Here is a 25,337-nt window from a genome sequence, read left to right on the forward strand (position 1 = left end):
GCAGCGCTTGAGCAGATTGTAGAGGGGGTAACCTGGATCGGAGACGGTTTCCAAGAATATCGGGGATGTCGTTGTGGACTAGAAGCTGACGACTGTCCATTATTTTGTTATATTCTTTAACCAATGCATGTTCGCGGCGTAGGTTGGGTGGTGCTATATTACTAAGGGTAGGTAGCCACATTGTAGGGGTGGGCTTAATTGTGCCTGTTATCATACGCATAGTACGGTTTAGTTGGGTGTCGACCAGGTGGGTATGCCTGCTATTTAGCCACACTGGAGCACAGTATTCTGCCACCGGATATATCAGGCCAAGAGCAGAGGATCTTAATGTTGATGCTGTGGACCCCCATGTAGTGCCGCAGAGTTTCTGTATTATATTGTTGCGTGTTTTCAATTTTGCTGCTGTTTTCGTCAGGTGTTCTCTGAATGTGAGCGTTCTGTCTAGAGTAACCCCAAGGTATTTCGGGTATTTATTGTGTTTTAACAGCTTGTTATTAAAATACACTCGCAATTCTCTGTTTGCCAACTTGTTGTTTAGATGAAAAGCTGATACTTCAGTTTTTGTAGTACTTGGCTGTAGTCTCCATTTCTTAAGGTATTCGCTGAGGATGGATAAGTCATTCGTGAGAGTGATTTCTGTAGTTTCTAAAGATTGGTGGCTTGTTGCAAGGGTCCAGTCGTCAGCATATCCAAACTTCCGAGATTCGGTTTCAGGCATGTCAGCAATATAGAGGCTGAAAAGTAAAGGGGCAAGGACAGAACCCTGTGGATTCGAACTATTAATAAATAATGATAGGGCCACGAATAGAGAAGAAATATCAAACATGAGAAATGCAACACCAATCTCAACAAGATTAGCAATTGTTATTTATATGTACTAACAGTTAATTCAATGTATTTATTCAAGGTGCACACTTCCATAATTTGTCTTATAGTTCCAGAAGTATGCCAAGTTCCACAACTCTGGACGTAAATGTACTGTATTAACAAACCTTATTGTGATTTTATTTGACCACGTATTCATCTTTTCTTTGTATGTTTTGACAAAACCAAATTAAATTTCAACAGAGTACAGGAAATAAAGAGGAAATACAGAGCAACATGCAAAATTTTCCACAGCAGTTCGACTTTATCGGCAACGTAAAATTTCGGCCACCTGGCTCAGCCAAACGGCGATATTTTCATTAGATGGCTGTAATGCTGCCATAAACATACCAAATATATTTTCGGCAACATATTGCTTCAAAAACTAGCCCGTCTAAATGCCACCTTTAGACGTAGACCAATCCATGACTGACCTGACGCCTCGTCAAAAATAAAATCCCACGACTTCTCATCAGTACATTGAAATGCAGAATATAGATGACCAGGACGAGCTAATGGTAGAAATAGATTCTGAACCTGAGACCTCATGTTTTTCTGATTAAATCGACACATCCATTACTTGCATTATTTGTTGTTAAGAAGAAACTTTTAGAATTTTTTTATCAAATATATTTTGTGTTCTCTGTTGTTTTTGTATTTTCTTTATATTATATGAAGAACACTGTTGTTTAGTATCATAATTTTGTAAATGAGTTCATGATCTTTAATACCCTATTTCATCTTCAACAATATCCCTAAGTGCGTCGTAGGGTTCATTCTCAGAAAATTCTCGATATCGAGAATATTCTCGAGAAGATTCTTGAGAATTTTCTCTGATTTTTCATTCTCGAGAATTTTCCAACACTATCTAAAAGACATGAATACGGTCCTGGTAAAGAGACAGTGAGGTCGATTTGAATCTGCTCCGCAATTTAGCTTCAAAATTACTGAGGTATTGCGAACAGATAAATCACCAAAGTCTTACAAAGTGTAAATAAGTGAATTAAGTAATTTAGAGTGTAAACTAAACAAGAATTTTAAAAGTAAGATCCAACCATTATTAACCTAACCTAGTTTTAATAAAAATATATTTTAAATTACTAACAGTAAAACAATAATTATCATTAAGTTTTTTGGCACTGATAAGAAGTCACAAATAATTTTAAAAGTAAAATAAAAATTTAAAAATTAAATAATTAATAAATAAAATAACAATAATATTAATACATAGTAATAAGTAAATACAGAATTAGGTCTCTAAATAAAAACACAATGAGTGAGCATAGAAGCGAAACTGGAAGTGAGGTAGAAACAGACGAAGAAACTAAACGGAAGAGAACGGAAGGAAACGATGACAGTTTTGAAAGAAGTAAAAAAGCAAAGAGAACACAACAGAAAAATGAAGCAGACAAAGATACAAATGCAGGCATGATTAGAATGATGAAAGAACTTATGGAGAAAAATGAAGAAATGATGAATGAAATAAAACAGGTCAGGAAGGAACAAGCCGAAAACAATAAGCAATTAATGGAAATGAGGCAAGAGAATCAGAACTTGAAAAGAGAAGTAAAGCAACTACAGGAAAGAATCGAATACATAGAAAAATACAGTAAGAAGAAAAACCTGATAATATCTATTTATTTTTTATTTTACGGGCAAGCCCAATTCTACAAAAATACATAGTGTACAGAAAAAAAAAACAATAACATAATATAATATAAAAAACAGACATATAGAAATATAAATATAATATTAGAAGTAAATATGTACTATGAAATAATATCATAAAACCAAGTTAACAAATTACAGACGCTTCACTCAAATATTGATCCCATGTAAATTTCTTTTAAAACGACTGATGGAGTTGTCGAACAGTTGTAAATTGTAAAGGGAGTTTGCTAAATTCAAGACTCTGGGTACGAACGAAAAAAGTGAATAATTAAACCTGTGGAATGGTACATAAAATGTTCGCACTTGTCTAGTGGTGCGAGGTGGTACAAACAGTGCGATCTTATTGAGTAGTTGAGAACAACTGCATATACCATTTAAGATCTTGAATAATAGCAAAAGGTCCCTTTATTTTCTCCTGCTTGCAAGAGAAGGGACCTGCAGTTGATGCTGCCATATCAGGATTAAAAATGGACACAAACGACGATAGAAACATTAGAGAAGAAATGGAAAATTTCTTAGTCAGAGAACTGCAAGTTAAAGTGAAATTAAGGAACGCCACAAAAATTGGAGAGAATCTCTGTGTTATAGAAACGGAAACAATGACTGAAAAAATGGAGATATTGAAAAACAAGAGAAAGTTAAAAAACCACAACGAACGCATTTACATAAACAGTGACCTAACGATGAAAGAAAAGAAAATACAGAAACAATTAAGCAAGGTGGCGAAAGAAGAAAGAGAAAAAGGAAAATGGCAAGAATTGGATACAAAAAGTTAATAGTAGACGGTAGAGAATGGAGATGGGATGAAGAGAAGGAGCAGCTATACGAAATAAAAAAAGGAGAAGCAGCACCAGGGGGGTCAAAAAAGTAAAAAATAATAATCAACATGAGAAAAATGGTAACGACATGGCTACAATAAGGACGATGAATTCGGAAAAAAGAAAAGAAGATAAGAAAGGAAATAAACAAATTGAAAATGTACTGAAAGTGGGCACATGGAATGTAAGAGGGACCTACGATGAAGGAGCATTAAGAAATTTAGATAAAATACGAGAGAAATATAGAATCGAAATAATGGCCTTGCAAGAAACCAAGCAACTAGGAAGTGAGATAGTAAAAGTTGGGAAAAGTACCCTTTTTAAAAGCGGCGGGCCAAATGGATACCTGGGGACTGGTTTTATAGTATCAGACAGAATAAGACGAGTAGTAACTGACTTCTAAGCAATATCAGAAAGACTGTGCTATATAAGATTTCGCGGGAAGTATAGAAAAATTAGCATAATTAATGCACATGCTCCTACAGAAGAGAAAGACATGGAAACAAAAAATGAGTTCTATGAACAACTCGGTGAGCTAATTGGGAAAATACCAAAATATGATATAAAAATAATTGTGGGAGATATGAATGCGAAAGTAGGAAGAGAAGAAATTTATATGAATATAACAGGAGGTAAAAGCCTACATAAAGAAAGTAATGACAATGGCAAAAAACTAATAGAACTTTCAATGGAACATAACCTTAAGATAGTAAGTACACAATTTGATCATAAAGGTATACACAAAATAACCTGGATCTCTCCTGATGGAAAAACGAGAAACCAAATAGACCATGTCCTCATTGAAAGAAAACACAACAAATCTGTGACTGATTGTAGAAGTTACAGATGAGCAGACGCGGATAGCGATCATATATTGACAATAGTCAAACTTAAGCAAGAAATTCCCAAGATAACAAGAAAAGGAACACAACGGAAAAAATACCAATTAGAGCGACTCCAAGATAAAGAGGTAGCAAAAAGAACAGAGGAAGAGATAAACAAGAGATTGGAAAGAATCACGACCGGGAACCTAGAAGAGGAATGGGAACAAATACAAGCAGCTGTGATAGAAGCGGCAGACCTTAGCATTGGGAAAGCAGAAAAAGAAAATAGAGAACAATGGTTTGATGAGGACTGCAAAAGAATTCTAGAGCAGAGAAACAACGCAAAAATGGAAAATATTAGAAACAACACAGAAAAAAGTAACGAGTATTATAAAGAAAAGAGAAGAGAAGCTAAGCGATTATGTAGGCAAAAGAAGAGAAAAGCACTGGAAAAGCAACTAGAAATAATAGAAGAAAACTATGTCCAACAAGAAGTTAAAAATTTTTATCAAGGAGTAAAAAAAACACGAGGGACTCAAAATAAATGCATAATGTTTTGCAGAAATAAAGATGGTATGTTGCTGGGAGACAAGACAGAAAAATTGAATAGATGGGCAGAATACTTCGGAGAATTATTAAACGATAAAGCCCAAACAGAAACAGAAATGCAACAGCGAGGGCAAGAAATCGAACAACAACAAATACAAGAAGCGAAACCACAACAAACACAAGCACCGACAGAAAGGGAGATAATAACAGTAATAAAGGACCTAAAAAATAATAAAAGTGCCGGAGAAAGCGGAGTTCCAGCAGAGATATTAAAGGTAGGAGGAAATATACTGCAGCAAAAAATAGCTGGACTTATAAAGAAAATTGGGACAACGAAAAAAATGCCGGAGCAATGGAACACAGCACTCATCTGCCCAATTCACAAGGAAGGTGATAAGACCATATGTGAAAATTACAGAGGAATCGCACTGTTAGAAGTGGTGTATAAGGTATTAGCAAAAATTATAAGAACTAGATTGAAAGCTTATGAATCAGAGATAATAGGAGAATACCAGGCTGGTTTCAGACAGGGAAGAGGAACAACCGATCAAATTTTTTTGCTAAAGTTATTGCAAAACAATAGTTATGAACAAAATCTAGGATTACATATGCTCTTTATCGATTTTAAACAGGCTTACGACTCAATCTCACGAAACGGGCTATACGAAGCAATGAGAGCACTAGGAATACCAGAGAAACTGATACCATTAGTTAAAATTACGTTAACCAACACAGTCAATAAAGTCATGATAGAAGGCAGTTTTTCAAATCAGTTTAACGTCAACAGAGGATTAAAACAAGGGGACCCCCTGTCAACAGACTTATTCAATCTAGTACTAGAAAATATAATTAGAGGAGCCAATATCCAGACAAGCGGCACGATTCTTAACAGAAGACAACAGTGTATAGGTTTTGCAGATGACTTGGTGTTTCTGACGCGTTCAAGAATAGAACTTCAAAAAATGTTCAAGCAATTTGAAGAAGAAGCAAAAAAATATGGCCTGACTATAAACCAAGGAAAAACCAAGTATATGGAAATGAGAGGAGAAAATTCTGAAGAAAATAAGTGGATTACTCTAAGGACAAATGACAAAGATTATAAATTTGAGAAGGTAACTGAATTTGAGTACCTTGGAGTCACAGTTACAAATCGAGGAGACGAAGAGAGAGATAGATAAACGGTTGTTAAAAGGTAGCAAAGCAGTAGGTTCATTAAACGCACTGTTGAAGGCAAAAAACGTGTCCAGGGCAGCCAAGATCCGAGCGTATGAAGCAATAGTGAGACCAACGGTGCTGTATGCATGTGAAACTTGGACAATGAACCAGAAAGTAGAAAAGAAGCTACAGATTTGGGAAAGAAAAATATTGAGAAAAGTTTTTGGTGGTATAAAGGAGGATAACGGGGAATGGCGCAGAAGAACAAACCAGGAGCTAATGGAGATGTATAAGAAACCTAAAATAACTCAGAAAATCAAGGCACAGAGAGTTAGATGGTTGGGCCATGTTTTACGAATGCCACAAGAAAGAAACGTCCTAAGAGTTTTATCAGCAGGAGAACAAGGGAAGAAAATAAGAGGGAGACCACGAAGGAAGTGGTTTGATGCCGTCAGGACCGCAAAAAGTGGAAGAAATTAGTCAAGACTATCGAAGCCAAGGGCCTCTAAGGCCTGTAGGGCTGTTATAATATATATATATATATATATATATATATATATATATATATATATATATATATATATATATATATATAGACATTGGCTTGGACGGTAGAGACGTTCGCATAATTGCAAATTTGTATTGGAATCAAACAACATCAGTTTTAGTAGACGGTTTGGAATCACAGGTTCTTAATATTAAAAGTAAAGTACGGCAGGGATGCCTATTGTAGCCCCTGGATTTCAATGTTTACTCCGAAACAATTTTCAGAGATGCACTTTCTGAAAAACAAGAAGGAATAATAATTGTGAACGGTGAAGTCATCAATAATTTGTGATATGCGGACGATACAGTACTCCTAGCTTCTACTCAAGAAGATCTGCAAACATTGCTTGATAGTGTCATTGAGAGAAGCAAGGAAGCAGGTCTGGATCTGAACATACAGAAAATAAATACCTGTAATAAATAAACAACAGATTATAAAACAGTTTATATGACTAAGTTTTCAATCTAATAGCACATAAAACAACACTAAAAACATTACTCGACGTCCCACCAGATTGAAAAAATGGGAACCTTCTCTCAGAAGAATATGTGTTCAATTTGACTCTTAGAAGAACGTTTTTCTTGTAATAATGCATGAGAAACTGAATACTATGCGGTCACATTGAATTTTTATGTACAATTAACTATGGTTAATTGTACATAAATAATTTAAATTCATTATACAGGGTGATTGATGAGTGTGATAAAGCTCAGTAGATGCGCTATAGTAATGGATAGCAATAAAACTTGATAACAAAAATTGTAGCCAACTTTCAGCTTTACATTACGAAATTAATTAGAATGTTACAGGATGTTCTATAACATAGCGGCAAATCAAACTTATGTTTTTTTAAATGGAACACCCTATATTTTATTTTATATTCGAAATTATGTTAACTTTGCCATTACAAAAATATAAATAGACCGGGCAGTATCGTCGCCCCCGCTAGCGAAATTATTCCGATTCGATTTTTTTTTGCACAAACTTACTCAAAAAGAGGTCCTTATAACATATCCAGAGGGTGCCGGGCGGTGCCGCGGTCGAAAAATTGTTTAAACAATTTTTTTTAAACAAATTCACAAAAATAGTTTTTTCTTTTCGAACAAATTTTTTTTAGATAAATTGGCAATAAATGTCTCTTGTCATTTTTTTCTAAAATTAATTTTTGTCGAGTTATATGCGATTAAAAATTTGAAAAATGCGAAAATGGCCATTTTCAAGGCTTAATAACTCGATTAAACGTTATTATTATGAAATTCAAAAAGTCACCAAATCAAGTTTCAAATCCCTTCTACAAGGACCTGAAGAGATTTTTGTCATTATTTTATTAGAAAGCTGTTATTTTTAATTATTAACAATTAGCGCTATAGTCCAGGATGCATCGTCGCCCCCCGTTAGTGAAATTATTCCGATTCCATTTTTTTGCAGAAACTTACTCAAAACGAGGTCCTTATAACATATCCACAGGGTTCCGGGCGGTGCCGTGGTCGAAAAATTGTTTAAGCAATTTTTTTTAAACAAATTCACAAAAATATTTTTTTTATTGCGAACGATTTTTTTTAGATAATTTGGGTTATTCTGAGCAAAAAAGGTCGCTTGTGATTTTTCTCTAAAATTGATTGTTGTCGAGTTATATGGCCATTTTCGCATTTTTCAAATTATAAATCGCGTATAATTCGACAACAATCAATATTAGAAAAAAATCACAAGAGACATTTTTTGCTCAGAATGTCCCAGATTATCTAAAAAAAATTTGTTCAAAGTGAAAAAATTATTTTTGTGAATTTGTTTAAAAAAATTGTTTAAACAATTTTTCGACCACGGCACCGCCCGGCACCCTGTGGATATGTTATAAGGATTATTTTTTGAGTAAGTTTGTGCAAAAAAATCGAATCGGAATAATTTCGCTTTTTATGCTAATTTCGCTAATTTTTTATGAAAAACGTAACAAGTTCAGCTCCCTGTATAAATAAAAATAAGCACAACAGCAGTGGTTTATTGGTGCTATATTTTTTGTTGATTGTCAAAATTTATAAAAATGGTTGATATTGCTAATTTTCCTTATATCGAATAAAGGGTGAGTCAAAACGCAAATACATTATTTTCTCAGAAATTTTAAATGGAACACCCTGTATTTTATATCACCATCGAAAAGTATCAATACCGTACTTTAATTTTTGTATATTATTCCCTATGCCTAAAGTTAGTTTTCGAGATATTTTAATTTATCAGAGCAAGTTATTAATTAAGTTGTTCTATTTAAAATTACTGAGAAAATAATGTACTTGCGTTTTGACCCATCCTGTATTCGATATAAAGAAAATTAGCAATATCAACCATTTTTATAAATTTTGACAATCAACAAAAAAATATGGCACCAATAAACCATTTCTGTTGTGCTTATTTTTATTTATACAGAGAGCTGAACTTATTACGATTTTCGTAGAACATTGGTTATAACTTTGTAAATACCCTGTATAACATAACAAACCTTTATATTTTTGTGATGGAAAAGTTAACAGGATTTCGAATATAAAATAAAATTTACGGTGTTCCATTTAAAAAAAAAAAAAGTTTGGTCTGCCACTATGATATCGAACACCCTGTAACATTCTAACTAATTTTGTAATGTCAAGCTCAAAGTTGGCTACAAGTTTTGTTATTAACTTTTATTGCTCTCTATTACTATAGCGGATCTACTAAGCTTTATCACACTAATCAATCACCCTGATTTTGTATTTACCTGTACAGGTGTGCTGCGCAGTAATGAACGCAACCTGTATCAGCAGCCAGATGGCCGGTACGGTGTTCGAGGAAGCATAGGGAACAATATATGAAATAATCAGCTGTCTTAAAATAGTTTCTCTAAAACGTTACTAGCTCTTAGACCATAAAGAGTCTGTTCAAACTATTCGTCAACTATTTGCAAGCAACTTTAATTATTTTCTCATTAAAAATGTATTATGTAAAATAACTATGGATTAGATTAAATATGTTTTACATGAACTTGACTTCTGGAATTGTCAGTTCAACACAGTAATACCATGGACGTATTTTATGAATTCCTTACCAATTTATTGTCCTAGGTTGCAGTTCTGGCATAGCAGGTGGACCCCAAGCAGCATCCATGGCAACTTCTAAGGCAGACATAGTTTCTTGATGTAAATCCATCACTATGTGTGAAAAAGGTCGATGTTGCTGTTTCGTCTTGCAGTAACTCGATATTACCTGTAAAGTAAAGAAAAATAAAATATACATTGTGTTAATATTAAGTATAAAATAGAATATTTTAAAAAGTATTATATTTCTAAAGCCCATATCATTCTACGGCTATCTTTTTGATGATAAAGTAAGAGTGGTGAAAAATCTGATGCCTGCAATTATAGACCTATTTTATTAGTACCGGTACTCTCCAAAATTATTTCTTCTTCTTCTTTAGGTGCCGTGTCTGTATTCAGACGTTGGCCGTCATCATGTTTACAATTTCCTGAAATCTCTCTCTATCGGCTGCTGCGCGAAATAATTATTCTACTGTGCAGCCACACCATTGTCTAATATTACGCAGCCATGAAAGTTTTTTTCGACCAATCCATCTCTTTCCCTCCACTTTTCCTTGTATTATAAGGCGAAGCAGATGGTATTTAGGTCCTCTAATTATATGGCCGAAGTATTCTGTTTTTCTCCTCTTTATGATGCTTATGAGCAGACGTTCCGAATTCATCATTTGAAGAACATCTTCATTGGAAGTGTGCGAAACCCACGATATCTTTAGGATTCGTCGGTAGCACCACAATTCGAATGCTTCTATTTTGTTTAGCATTGTGGTTTTTAACGTCCATGTCTCACAACCATACAATAGGATAGACCACACATAACATTTCAGCACCTTCTTTCGAATATTCATCGACAGGTTTCTATTACATAAAACTGGTTTCCAGGTCATAAAAGCCTTCCGTGATATTTCGATCCTAGTTATTATCTCTTCATCAGAGTCACAATTTACATTTAACCAGCTGCCAAGGTACTTGAAATGATTTACCCGTTCTAACTCCTCTCCATCAAGAGAAAGCTGACCTTGATCTATATTAATCTTTCCAACTGCCATCCACTTTGTTTTTGAAATGTTGATTTTAAGGCCTCTCCGATAGCTTGCTTCACTGACTAGATTTAGTAGTGTCTGAAGATCTTGTAAATTTTCAGCAAGAATGGCTGTATCGTCAGCGTATCTAATATTGTTGATTACTTCTCCGCCTAGCCTTACTCCCTCTTGTCTGTCATCCAAAGCCTCCCTAAAGATTTCTTCAGAGTACAGATTAAAAAGGGTGGGTGATAAAACACAACCTTGTCGTACTCCACGTTTTATCGGCAGTTTTTCAGTACGACTGTCTCCAATTTGGATAGAGGCTACTTGATTGTAATATAAGTATTTCAGCAGTCTTATATCGTAGCGGTCAAGTCCTGCTGCCTGCAGGCAATCGAAAAGTGTATCATGTTGTACTCGGTCGAATGCCTTCTCGAAGTCGATGAAACAAACATAAACGTTCTTTCGGAATTCACAACTTTTTTGTAATAGAACGCGCATACAAAATAGTGCTTCTCTAGTTCCTAGACCATTTCTAAATCCAAATTGCTTATTACCCATTCTAGTTTCGCACAGAAGGAATACTCGGTTTTGTATAATATGTAAAAGTATCTTAAGTGTGTGACTCATCAAACTGATTAGTCTAAAATCGCTGCATTTGGTGGGCCTGCTTTTCTTTGGTAATGTTATAAACAGTGATTCCAACCAATCATCTGATATTTTTCCTTCGTTGTAAATTTTGTTAAAGAAAGTAGTCAAGTAGGTAATGTTTTCCTCATCCAAAAGTTTAAGTAGCTCAACAGGGATTTGATCTGGTCCAGGTGCTTTATTGTTTTTGGCTTGTTGTATTGCTTTTATGACTTCTGACTTCAGTATACTGGGACCTCTGTCTAATTGGTTGTCACAGGTAGTATTTTGAGCATTTTCTCGAGAAGCATCGTCAAAAAGGTCACCGATGTGTCTCTCCCATTCTTTGCACTGTTGTTCGTGATCACAAATTTTTCCGTCTGCGGTTTTAAGTACGTGAGCATTTTTCTGTTTTCTAATTCCGGAGGTATATTTAAGTTTCTTGTGGAGGTTGAAACTGTCATTCTTTTTTTGGAGGTCTTCTATTTCTTTACATGAATTCTCGAGCCAAGATTCTTTGGCCTGTTTAATTTTCCTTTTTATGAGTTTGTTAATTTCACGGTATTTGATAATATTTCTATTTTTGTATTTTCGTCGAACTTCCATCAAGTCTAGAATTTCTTGGTTCATCCATTCATTTTTTGCCAACATTGTAGGTGTTTTTAAAGATTCCCTTACGTCCTCTAAAATCGAGTTTTGAATATCGTACCAACATTCGTTAATAGTTCTGTTTTCGTTTTTCAAAATTATTTAAAGACTCATAAAAGCCCGAAGAATGTCCTTTCTAGTTGAAAATATTATTTTATCTTAAAATCAGTTTGGCTTTTTAAATGATACATGATACATGTACACTGATGCCATGTTTTCTGTACTAATATGAGGTTCAAGCACTAAACAATAATCTTCACACTGCCACTGTTTTTTGTCACTATGCCAAAGCTTTTGATGTAAATCACGATATTTTGATAAAAAAAACTTAATTTCTACGGAATTCGAGGTATTTCTTTGAATTGGTTTAAATCTTACTTGGTTAATAGGAAACAACAGACTCTAGTCTCAAAATCATTTTATGTGGGGTATCACAAGGTTCAGTATTGGGTCCTCTACTTTTCTTTATCAATGACATCACTAGTTTAAAAATCGATGGAAAAATGTTTCTTTTTGCTGATGATGTCAGTATTACTTGGAGCAACTCAAATATTGCAACTCTTCATGATATTACAATGTAGATAAAACAGTTTCATTATCCTATAAAGGAGCTTTTCAAACCTTACCTCTTAATAACAGCCAGATCAGTACCGTTAAAAAATTTCTTGGTATTTCTTTAGACAGCAATCTTAAATGGTCTCTTCATATCGATGTGTTAAGAAAGAAACTATCCTCAGCTTTCTATGCAATAAGATCCGTTTCAAAGGAACTCAATTTAGCCTCTTCCAAAATAACATATTTTTCTTATATGGTCTTTCTTTTTGAGGTTCTGGTACAGCTGTCCAATCCGACGTTATTTTTAACCTTTAACTACCCGCGCATCAAGTTATAACATAACTACACGCGTGGCGTACTTTGTACGCCACAAGAAAATACACTTAAAAACAGCGGATTTGTTTATTTTTTTTTGAAAAAATACACTTAGTTGTTTGTTATAAACCTTATTCGGCATCAGTGAATACTTGGAGTTCCTTTTCAGTAAGCCAATTGGGATTTATAACTGGAATCATGGAATAACTGGATTCCATGATAAATAAAATTACTAATAAAAAATTTTTTTAAATGTGATTTTTTACAGGAGAAAAAGTATTGTTTACAAAGAAAAATATATTTTTTGCCATAATGACTAAAAAACAATTAAAATATGTACTTATATTACGACTTATAGTAATATAATCCTGGGGTATATTGTCCACCACCGGAAACAACAAATAATAAAATGTAAATTACGATCTTTCCAGAACGCCGATTATAACGAAACTAAAACCAAATTGTAAAGCACATTCCAGTGATAGGTTAGAAAAATAAGCAAGGTCAAAAATTAAATTTTTAAATATATTTCCAGTAGAATTCTTATATCTGGCGTACAAAGTACGCCAGCGCGTGTAGTTAAAGGTTAAATTACAAAAAAAGAGCAATAAGATATATGTTTAGCCTAAACAGAACAACCCATTACAGATTGTAATATTTTAACACTTCCTTCTTTATATATTTTAGAAACTGTTTGCTTAATTCGTAAACATCTATATGTCTTTCCAGCAAGACCTAAGCATGACTACTTCACCAGAAATTCTTCCTTTGACGTCTATTTGCCGATCTCGTCCACAGAGTTAGTAAAGCAATCTATATTATATTCTGCAAAAAAACTATACAACCATCTCCCTCTGCAACTTAAATCTCCATCATCTTTCCCCGAGTTCCGTAAAATGACTAAAGCCTATCATCTGAAAGACCATATTATTCAGTTGAAGAATTTCTTAATCAATAACTAAGAAATTACAGTACTCTTACATAAAAGTAGTGTTTTTATCTAAATTTGGGTATCATATGTATCATTTAACTTATTAAACCTATTAAACTTATTATTGGGTATCATATGTATCATTTAATTTTTACTATTCAATGGGAAATAAGCCACAATATTATTAAAAAAATGATTTTTATTAACGTTTCGACGCCCAAATCGGGTGCCGTTGTCAAAATACAAAATACTACTAACATAAACAAAAATGTTGTTGCTTAGTAAAAAAATTCTTCTAATAATTTATTTAATCTGACTCATTTATATCGGCAATTCAGATACATATGATACATTTTAAAGTAGAAGACTTTAAAATGATGTTGCCAATATTCATGAGTTGCGCTCCTGGGACGACTTTACTGAAAGATAGTTCATTCGATTACTTGAAATCAACCACAACTCAAGAATATCCGTCACAAAAAAATCATAGCATGTGATCTGTCTTTAAAAAGACAACCACATGCAACGGTGACATTAAAATTCTCGCGTTGGAGATCTCATAGTAAATCACGAGGGAAAACCAGGAAAAACCTCGTGATACTATCCCGACATCGTAAGTATTTGGTCTTACATTTAATTTACTCTCAAAATTAATACCAAATTCTGACTTTACTATAATTTTATAATACATGGATATATAAATAATACTAAAATATAAAATATGTACTAACTCGACTATTGACTTACTAATTGTGGTATTTTCTTTCTATTGACTTCCTCTTTCAGTATGGGTATCCACATCCTACTGCATTCCACCGAGGAATTTGCGACACAATTGGTTTCGTTTAGCATAATTAGAGCCGCTTCTTTGATTTTTCTCTTTTTACTATCGGTTTCTTTCAGGACTATACTTGAATCTCTCCACTGAACTCTATGTTTATTATCCCATGCGTGTTGACATATTTGAGATCTATCAAATTCTCTATTTTTAATATAAGATTGATGTTCACTTATTCTAACGTTTAATGGTCTTGATGTTTCACCTATATAAAACTGTTCGCATTCACAAGGTATTTCATAAATACAATTCTTTGTCCTTTCTTGTTCATTGTTAGGTTGAGTTTTAGATATAATAGATCTCAATGTGTTGGTTGTTTTGAATGTTGAAATGTTGAATTTATTTCCTATTGTTTTAAGTTTCTCTGATAGTCCTTTTATGTATGGTATTGATATTTTCCTCATATTATTTCTTGTGAATGTTGTAGGATCCCGTTCTATGTTGTTCTGTTCCATTCGATCCAATCTTGACAATTCCGTATTTATACACGATAAAAGATAATCATTTTTTAATAAAACAGATGTTAAGAATTGTTTTTCTTCTAAAAATGAATTTTCGTTAGAACAAGTAATTTTGGCTCTATATAAGGATTTTATGATTCCCTTTTTAACGTTGATGTTGTGATTTGATTTGTAATTGAGATATCCATTAAATAGTTAAAATTATAAAAATGCCACAAGAAAATAGTTCAGAACAACATGTATCATTTAACTTTTTAAACTTCTTAAACTTATTCTTTCTTATATATTATACACCGTTCTTAGGCGTCAACGCCCCTCGGTAGATATCTATGGAGGAGTGTCACCAAGCCGCAAACCCTTATCCCTTGCCGTACCGCTCCTCCATAGGCCGATCAGACGCTAGTTTATTCTAGACCAAGTCGTAGACTCTATTGAGATTTTATACTACGGCGTTGGTCTGTTTATTAATTTCATGACCTACCTGAGGCTCGAACCAGCGATCGCAAATCGCAAATCCACTAAACTTGTCGATCGACTGCGCCTCAGCTAACTAGACCGAATTATTCTTTCTTAAGGTTGATTATTTGAAATTTATTTAAATTTTGCAATATTTTGTTTTTATTTTACTTACTTATTATTATTTTTTAATTTATACTGACGATTAATGTAATTTTAGTAAATTGTATTTGTTATTGTTTTGCTTTGTTTTTTGACTTTTTAAAACCTTTGTCTATAAAACTGTAAAATTTTCAACGACAATAAAGCATATTTCTAACCTGTCACACGGCCCTCTGCTAATGCTGCGCGATCATTTTGAGGATCACCTTATTTCGCATGGCAATAATTTTCCATATCCATCGCAATCCGGTTTGTCGCAAGTCTATAACCATGTCGCCGCTTCGCAAGAACGAAGGTTTAAGTCAAAATTTGACAAAATTGACTTATTAATGCAGATCTACTAAAAATAGAAGTATCTATCGCGTGAATAAAGACCTATGACGTTAATAATAATAGTCGTTAAGAGATGACACCAAGTGTATATTTGTTTAGCGCGAAATTAGTTAAATACTTAATATTTTCGTATGAATACAGACCCAAGTTAGTTACGCCGCAGAATGTGAAGCAATTTGTGTATTTATTTCTCGTCAAGGACGACCGATATGATACTTACGACTAGTTTTTGTGAAAATTCTCTCTAAAATAAGGATCTCTAAAATAAGGAAATTTTTAGTTAGGTCAGCATTTTAAAAAAGTTTAGTTAGCGTTTTAACAAAGTAAATGTTTCTGAGGAAAAAAGACTCAAATGTAATAGGGGTTAACAAAAACACTTTATAAATTTATCTAGTTATCACAGTTTGTATTTAGATATATTTCTAACAAAATTGTATAGGTAATTTCTTTAAAGTAACAACTTATTCGGAGTTATGCTCATAATCATTTCCATAAAGTTTTAAAATGCCTCTCCTCTAAAATCGTCTTTTTTGACTTAAGCCTACGTTCTTGTGAAGCGGCGATGTATGTATATGTATATAAATAATCATAAACATTTTAGTACTGTTTATTTTGCCGCATACTGTACTGACGATTCTGCTTTAAATTCGGTACTCTTGTTTCCCGTTACATATATTTTTCGTTCGCAGTTGCTTTCGAACAAAATGCAAATGAAATCTGGCGATTTCTATTAGAATCAATTAACTTTCGACCCTTTCAACAATCTTCGATACATTAATCGTCACAAAAACTCAATAAAGACGTGGCTTCGGCGTAATCTGCAAACTGGTGGGTCAAATTTATCGGTCCTGCCAGTCCCAACGTGCGCTGTTGTACCTCCATAAATAAAATAGAAATGCCAACAATTAATCGACACTAACTTTATTTCAAAACTTTGCTGCATAGTGTAGATAATTTGGAATATAATTAGAATTAAATTCCCGGACTTTTCGCTCAATGGGCCTTTGTTTCAAGATTAAAAGTTAATCGGATTCCAAGATACGGTTACAGTCGGATTTCGGCTCTAAATCGACAGTGTTATTGTCGAGGGTGCACAATGGGAATCAGGATTGGCGGTAGAGATGAGCGATGGTTTACAGCATATGATTTATTTGTGTATATTAAACGATCATAACCGTTTTTTATATTCAAACGTGTAAGTTACAACTTACAACTAATTCTTAAGTTGCTAAAATGTTACGTGTATCCTGTATTAGGTAATACACTTAATTACTTAGTCCTAAGCCTTTCTACCTTTAGGAATAAAGGCATTGTAGTGTCCATGCTTTCCGATCCTGTGTAAGATTTCTTGCACTTTCCAATGTCAATCCTTTCTTCTCGACTTCTTTCCTGATTTCATCTACCCACATAACTCTTGGTCTTCCTCTTTTGTTTTTCCCCTGCAATTTCGTTTCGAACACTCGTTTTGTTATTCTCTCGTTCGACATTCTACACACGTGCTCGAACATCTATGTTGACCCTCTATAATACGTTCTTTAAAGGTAAAATATTGCAAAACCTCTAAATTTTAAAGAACCGCCTGGATTGACATGAAATTTGGCATACACATAGCTAACAAGTCAAAGAAAAAAAGTGATATTGTGCCAATGTGTGATTTTGCCCTAGGGGTGTTTCACCCCCCTTTGGGGGTGAAAAATATATGTTCGAAATAAGTCCGGAAATGGATAAAACGACTAAATCTAAGCAACTTTTGTTCTATAAAGTGTTTTCACCAAGTTAATACTTTTCGAGTTATTTGCGAGTGAATATGTTAATTTTTCTACAAAATAGCCACATTTTCAGACGGTTTTCCGCAAATAACTCAAAAAGTAAGTATTTGGTCAAAAAAAATTCAAATCAAAAATATAGCACGTAAAAAAGTGAAAAACATGGTGTATATATGAGGTCACTATACCTAGTAGAAGCAGAGTTATAGGGTTATAGCTAATGAAAAATAGGTTCATATTCGTCAAATTCCAAATCGAATATTTTAACCTTCCATAACCAAAAAACGAAGCAATTTTTTGGGGAAAACTCATTTTAACTTTTTTAAAGTGTTTAAAAAATGCTTATTTTTGTTTAAAAAAAAAAATTTTAGCGTCAAAAGTAAACAAGTTACGCTCAAAATAAAGTTGGTCCCTTTTTTTTGGTAAGAAATCGGGAAAATCACCCCCTAATTAGCATTTCAAATAAACTTAATTGTTACCACTTCACAAGTTTTTTATTCACGTATGTATTGATCATATGATCTGTAAGTTTCATCGGTTCAAAGTCCTTATTTTTGGAAGAGCTGTAGTTAAAAGGGCTTGAACGAGTCACTTATCACGAGTGTATGTAAATCTCGAAACACCGAATCTTAACAATTTTTTTCTTACAGAAAAACAAAAAAATACAAAATATTCAGAAAAGTAAAGCTGACCTTTTTTATTGTTTAAGATTTCCGGTATCTCTAACAATTTTTAAGTTATTTCGAAAAAAATGATTTTTTTCAAAAATAAAATTTTAAACAATTTTACTTTAAAACCAAATTTTAACTATTTATAATGGGAAATAAGCCACAATATTATTAAAAAATTATTTTTATTAACGTTTCGTTAATCTCTACCAAATCGGGTGCCGTTGTCAAAATACAAAATACTACTAACATAAACAAAAATGTTGTTGCTTAGTAAAAAAATTCTCCTAATAATTTATTTAATTTGACTCATTTATATCGGCAATTCAGATACATAATATGATACATTTTAAAGTAGAAGACTTTAAAATGATATTGCCAATATTTATGAGTTGCGTTCCTGGGACGACTTTACTGAAAGATAGTTCATTCGATTACATGAAATCAACCCCAACTCAAGAACATCCGTCACAAAAAAATCATAGCATGTGATCTGTCTTTAAAAAGACAACCACATGCAACGGTGACATTAAAATTCTCGCGTTAGAGATCTCATAGTAAATCACGAGGGAAAACCAGGAAAAACTTCGTGATACTATCCCGACATCGTAAGTATTTGGTCTTACATTTAATTTACTCTCAAAATTAATACCAAATTCTGACTTTACCATAATTTTTTTAAATTATAAATAATATCAATAATACATGGATATATAAGTAATACTAAAATATAAAATATGTACTAACTTGACTATTGACTTACTAATTGTGGTATTTTCTTTCTATTGACTTCCTCTTTCAGTATGGGTATCCACATCCTACTGCATTCCTCCGAGGAATTTGCGACACAATTGGTTTCGTTTAGCATAATTAGAGCCGCTTCTTTGATTTTTCTCTTTTTACTGTCTGTTTCTTTCAGGACTATACTTGAATCTCTCTACTGAACTCTATGTTCATTATCCCATGCGTGTTGACATATTTGAGATCTATCAAATTCTCTATTTTTAATATAAGATTGATGTTCACTTATTCTAACGTTTAATGGTCTTGATGTTTCACCTATATAAAACTGTTCGCATTCACAAGGTATTTTATAAATACAATTATTTGTCCTTTCTTGTTCATTGTTAGGTTTAGTTTTAGATAGAATAGATCTCAATGTGTTGGTTGTTTTGAATGTTGTTGAAATGTTGAATTTATTTCCTATTGTTTTAAGTTTCTCGGATAGTCCTTTTATGTATGGTATTGATATTTTCCTCGTATTATTTCTTGTGAATGTTGTAGGATCCCGTTCTATGTTGTTCTGTTCCATTCGATCCAATCTTGACAATTCCTTATTTATAAACGATAAAGGATAATCATTTTTTAATTAATAATTAAAGGATATTCTTGAGTTGGGGTTGATTTCATGTAATCGAATGAACTATCTTTCAGTAAAGTCGTCCCAGGAACGCAACTCATGAATATTGGCAATATCATTTTAAAGTCTTCTACTTTAAAATGTATCATATTATGTATCTGAATTGCCGATATAAATGAGTCAAATTAAATCAATTATTAGAAGAGTTTTTTTTACTAAGCAACAACATTTTTGTTTATGTTAGTAGTATTTTGTATTTTGACAACGGCACCCGATTTGGACGTCGAAACGTTAATAAAAATCATTTTTTAATAATATTGTGGCTTATTTCCCATTATAAATAGTTAAAATTGTAAAAATGCCACAAGAAAATAGCTTCAGAACAACATTAAAACCAAATTTTTTCAAAAACAAGTACTTTGAATCGATGAAACTTACAGATCATATAAACACAACATAAGTAAAGTAACTTGTGAAGCGGTAATGATTAATTTCATTTACGTTGCTAATTGGGGGGTGATCTTCCTGATTTTTGTTTTGCCAAAACAAAAGGGACCTACTTTATTTTGAGCGTAACTTGCTTACATTTGATGCTAGAAATTTTTTTTATAAAAACAAAAATAAAGCTGTTTTTAAACACTTTAAAAAAGTTGTGAAGGGTTTTCCCCAAGAATGTTTCATTATTTGGATATTTCACATTGAATTATTCTATTTGGAATTTTTCGAATATGAACCTATTTTTTATTAGCTATAACTCTGCTTGTGCTAGGTATAGAGACCTAATATATACACCGTTTTTTTCACTTTTTTATAGGCTAGAGTTTTGCTAAGAATATTTTTTTCGACAAAATGCTTAGGTTTTGAGTTATTTGCGAAAAACCGTCTAAAAACGTGGTTATTTTGTTGAAAAATGAACGTATTCACTTGCAAATAACTCGAAAAGTATTGATTTGGTGAAAAACCTCTATAGAACAAAAGTTGCTTAAAATTAGTCAGTTTAACCATTTCGGGACTTATCTTGGACATATATTTTTCACCCCCGAGATGGGGTGAAACTTACCCCAGGGCAAAACCACACATCGGCACCATATCACTTTTTTCTTTGACGTGTTAGCTATGCGTATGCCAAATTTCATGTCAATCCAAGCGGTTCTTTAAAATTTACAGCAAAAACCGTGAAAGAATGTACTACTACTATTTTTTCATTTATTGGTTCTAGTTTTAGGTTTTGTCTCATTGTTTCGTTTCGTATTTTGTCTGTTCTCTTTCTGTTTGCTATTTTTCTCAGGAACCTCATTTCCATAGCATTGACTCTGGATTTTTGTCTTCCCGTCAATTTCCATGTTTCGCTGCTATACATGATTGTTGGTCTAACTACTGATCTAACGACTGTTTTTTACTTTCTCCGGTATCTCTTTTTTCCCCAAAAATGTTGTTTTCATAATGTTAAATAAGCTTCCTGTTCGTCCCATTCTCTCGTTTATTTCCATGTCTTGTTTACCATTTGATTCAATTATTGCTCCTAGGTATTTAAAATAATTCCACTTGCTCTAGTTGTTTTCCGTCTAATTATATTGTGTGTATCTTCTTCGTATTTGAGATTATCATTGTTTTTGTTTTCTCTGTATTAATTTTCATATTTATGTTTGAAATGTCTTCTTCTAGAAGATTATTCTGTAAGTCTTCTCTGTCTTCTGCTATGAATACCATGTGGTCTGCAAATAGTAGCTCCAATAGTTGAGTTTGTTTCATTTGCCAGTATTCTAGTGTTAGTTTTCTCATTCTTCCCTTGATTTTCTTTGCTTCATCCAGTACGACTGAGAATAGCAGTGGTTTCAACACGCATACCTGTTTGATGCACTGACTTGTAGTAAATTCTCTGGATTCCTCGTTATTGGTTCTTACTGTATTTGTATTATTTTTGTACATATCCTTTATTACTTCTATTATGTGCCTGTCGACTCCCCTATCTTTTAGTGTCTTCCATACGTCCTTTCTTGGGATTCTGTCAAACGCCTTTTCCAGGTCGATGAATCATAGATATTAGGACTATATGGATGTGAAACCTAGATCATGAAGATTAATATGATACAACAAATTAAAAGCCGTCGAGATATGGTGATATCGTATAATGCTCAAAATATCATGGGTTTAAGGTATTTCAAACATAGAAGCCTTAAACAGAATTGGTTAAGGCGAAGGTGACTCGAAGAACATGATAAACAAGGAAAAACTTGATTGGCATGATCTGGGGCATATAATGAAAGGTAGCAGATACTGGATACTGTAGCTAATACTAAACGGAAAGATCGAGGGAAAAAGAGGAATTGGTAGAAAGAAATATTCATGGCTCCGAAACCTTCGTCAATGGACTGGTTTATCAGCAAATGAATTCAAAATCGGGAAAAATATGGGCAAATTGTCAGGGAAACTACCCACTTCCCATTAATGATAAGCAATTTGGGATTCGCATAGACCTAGGAACGTGTGAAGCTCTATTTTCACTTAATATAACGGTACCTGGGCGTCAATCAAGATAAATATATATACGTGTTTTATTAACTATAATAAAGCATTCGACAAAGTACGACATGAACAATTAATGCATATTCTGAAATCAAAGAAAAGGACCTTAGGTTATATCGAATTTATACTATAAGCAGCGAGAAAAAGTAGTGTTAACGAACAGCTGTCAGCAGAAATTGAAATGAGACGTGGGATGATACAGGGATGCGTGTTGTCGCCAATTCTTTTTAATGCCTACTCGGAAGAGATCCTGAAAAAAGCTCTTGAGGGTCAAACAGCTAGAATAAAGGAAAATGGAGTTTCCATTAACCACATTAGATATGCGGATGACACTGTCATCTTAGCCGACGTCGTCTTGAAGATCTTCAGATGCTAGTGACGAGAATAGCGGAGTATGGATAAGAATACGATCTAACAATGAACGTCAAGAAGACAAAATTTATGAGAATATCGAAAACTCAAAGAAATAACGAGTGTCTTTTCATAAACGGAACCAATGTCGAACGAGTAGACCAATATACATATCTTGGAACAATGATTACCTCCACAAATGATTACTTCCAGGAAATCAAAATTAGAATACAAAAGGCTAGAGAAAATTTTAACAAAATGAGGAAAATTCTCTACACAATGGATTTGAAGTTGGGGCTAAGAGTTAGGTTGGCTAGGTGCTCCGTTTTCTCGACTTTGTTTTATGGAATGGAAGCTTGGACCTTGAATGCGGCAGCAATGAAAAAACTGGAATCATTCAAGCTGTGGGTGTGCAGAATTCTAAAAACATCGTAGACAGAACACGTCACAAAGAGGTTCTGAGAAAGATACGTAAAGAAATGAAAATCTTAAATACCACCAAAACAAGAAAATTAGAGTACCTCAGACATATTACAACTTGTTCCAATTGATTATGCAGGAAAATGTTCAAGGAAAAAGAAGTATAGGGAGATGTAGAATATCGTAGCTGCGCAACTTACATCAAACGAACTGTTCACAGCAGCGGTCTCTAAAGTCCGAATAGCTATGACGATTGTCGACGTCCGTCACGGAGATGGCACTTGAAGAAGAAGACTTAAAGAAGAAGAAGATGTAAGCTAAAGTTGCGCATCTTCATTAATGGCAAAATAATTATTGTTACCCGCCACAGAATTATTGTTTTCATCCACTTTACAACATTAAAATGTGAAAACCTTGAATTATCTATGTCTGTCTGTCCGTCTGTAAACTCCTCCGTCATTAGAACAGAAGAATGACAAATTATGAAATTAAGAAATTATGAAATTAAGAAGAATATGTCTATTTTTTCTGTATACTGTTGATCACGAACCATGTGCTAATATCATAGGTATCGAAAATAATAATAATAACGGAATCGTCCATCTCCAGTTTGCAGATCTAAAAGGACAGAGGTCAGTACTGATGTTTTAAAAATATTCATTTCCTTTATTAAATGTCATTATTTCCAAAATAGCCAACAGGCCGAATTTGTTTTAGAATGAGGATGAATTAAAAACAATCAAACAAATTTATATATCTGGAGACGGTAGAATTACTTAATTAAAAAGATTTTTGCTTCGCATTAAAATTTTTTTAGAGAAAGATTTAAAGATAAAATGCTTTACTTTAGAAGCTGATTTAGATAAATGGAGGTTTTTTGATAAAGAGAGTTTTGTTTACTTTCGAACCCAAGGGTAGTTGTTGATAACGAGTAGTTTCAATCAGTGCCGCCACATAATAGGGCTTTTCATTCACAGTCATTTGTTTCGAGCTTCTGTCATGTGTCACATAATATTAATATATCTACGTCATACGTTATTGGTATATAACAATTATACAAACCAGAGAGTTATGACGTAGATATATTAATATCATGTGACACATGATAGAAGCTCGAAACAAATGACAATCGATGAAAAGCCCTATTTGGCGATCGTATGTGACAGAACAGTTTGGAGTTAAAGTTAATCGTGTGTGCATACGGGTTGTAACGGAAAAGTGTATCGACGATCACTGGTCAAACTCTATCACTTTTCGCCTCTAGTTTCGGTAAACGTGTGTGTTTCGAACAAGTTTGCAGTGAAAAATGGATAGCTAGAAGAAACATCGTAAAGTGCATCGTACCACCTTCAGTAAAGCAGCAACACAGTTAGGCAACCTTTTATCAGGCGAGGAAGGTGAAGTACGACTGATCAAAATCTCCTTAGATCTATTACGTCAGAAAATTTAAGATCTAAGGAAAATAGATGACGAAATATATGATCAACTATTGAACGAGGATGCCAGTGAACAATATTTGTTAGCAGAAATGGAGTGTAGTGACAGCTACATTAGGAAGTTTACAGACCTGAACATACAATGCGAGGAAGGGGTACAAACGAAGATATCTGAGTCAGTGGAGGATTAGGTGGCTTCTAGTAGCTTCCAGTGACAACTGGTAATAGTATAGAGAGCATACAGGGTAAGCGAAAGTTTAAATTACCTACATTAGAATTCATTAAGTTTAACGGGAATATTAAAAACTGGTTGCCTTTTTGGTCTCAGTTCCAAAAATACATAATGATTTGGACATAGACATAGTAGATGGTTTTCCCGCCACTGAAGATAATTATGCTAAAATTATTGACTGTTTTATTTCGAGTTTCGGTGGCGATGAGTTGCAGATCGAGGTATATGTTCGGGAATTGCTTAAATTAGTAATAAATAAGACTTCGTCTGGCAATAAATTAGACATTTCCTTATTATATGATAGGTTAGAGACTCAGTTAAGGGCATTGGTGGTACAGGATGTAGACTTATTGTACCACCAACAATTCTAGGACAACAACACATTAGTTTTCTTGTACAGATATAATGAAATTAGTATGGCAGCTTGTTTTTTGGAGAACATTAGGTATTTAGTTTTTGTTGTTGAAAAGAAGAACTAGTTTCTTGTGACCATGTTTTCACATCTAAAAAGACATCTTCACCTTAAACAAGATTTGAGAGTCAAGTATTTGCTTTATCCAAATATTATAAAATTGTCAGCATCTATTTGTATGGAATTTTTAGATTTTTTAAGAGATATGGTGGATTCATTTAAGGTGATATCGATGAGGTTATAAGTGAACAAATACTATTAAAACAAATGATGGAAACGTAAATATCAACTACAAGAATCTATGCCTTGTTTTTTCAAAACAAAAGAAAAA

At 33.4% G+C, this 25,337-nt stretch overlaps 1 protein-coding gene across 2 annotated transcripts in view; it reads right to left on the reverse strand.

Moving 5' to 3' along the window:
• The window catches only part of LOC114328744 (tyrosine-protein phosphatase non-receptor type 13-like), a 1,179,517-nt gene that overhangs the window by 120,595 nt on the left and 1,033,585 nt on the right, over positions 1 to 25,337 (reverse strand). For both annotated transcript variants that reach the window (XM_050656417.1, XM_050656421.1), the window contains one exon: positions 9,499 to 9,656. In XM_050656417.1, the coding sequence (XP_050512374.1) occupies positions 9,499 to 9,656 (158 nt within the window). The remainder of the gene's footprint in view (positions 1 to 9,498; positions 9,657 to 25,337) is intronic.

This window comes from Diabrotica virgifera, chromosome 1 (assembly GCF_917563875.1).
Source record: "Diabrotica virgifera virgifera chromosome 1, PGI_DIABVI_V3a".
Taxonomy (NCBI): Eukaryota; Metazoa; Arthropoda; class Insecta; order Coleoptera; family Chrysomelidae; genus Diabrotica; species Diabrotica virgifera.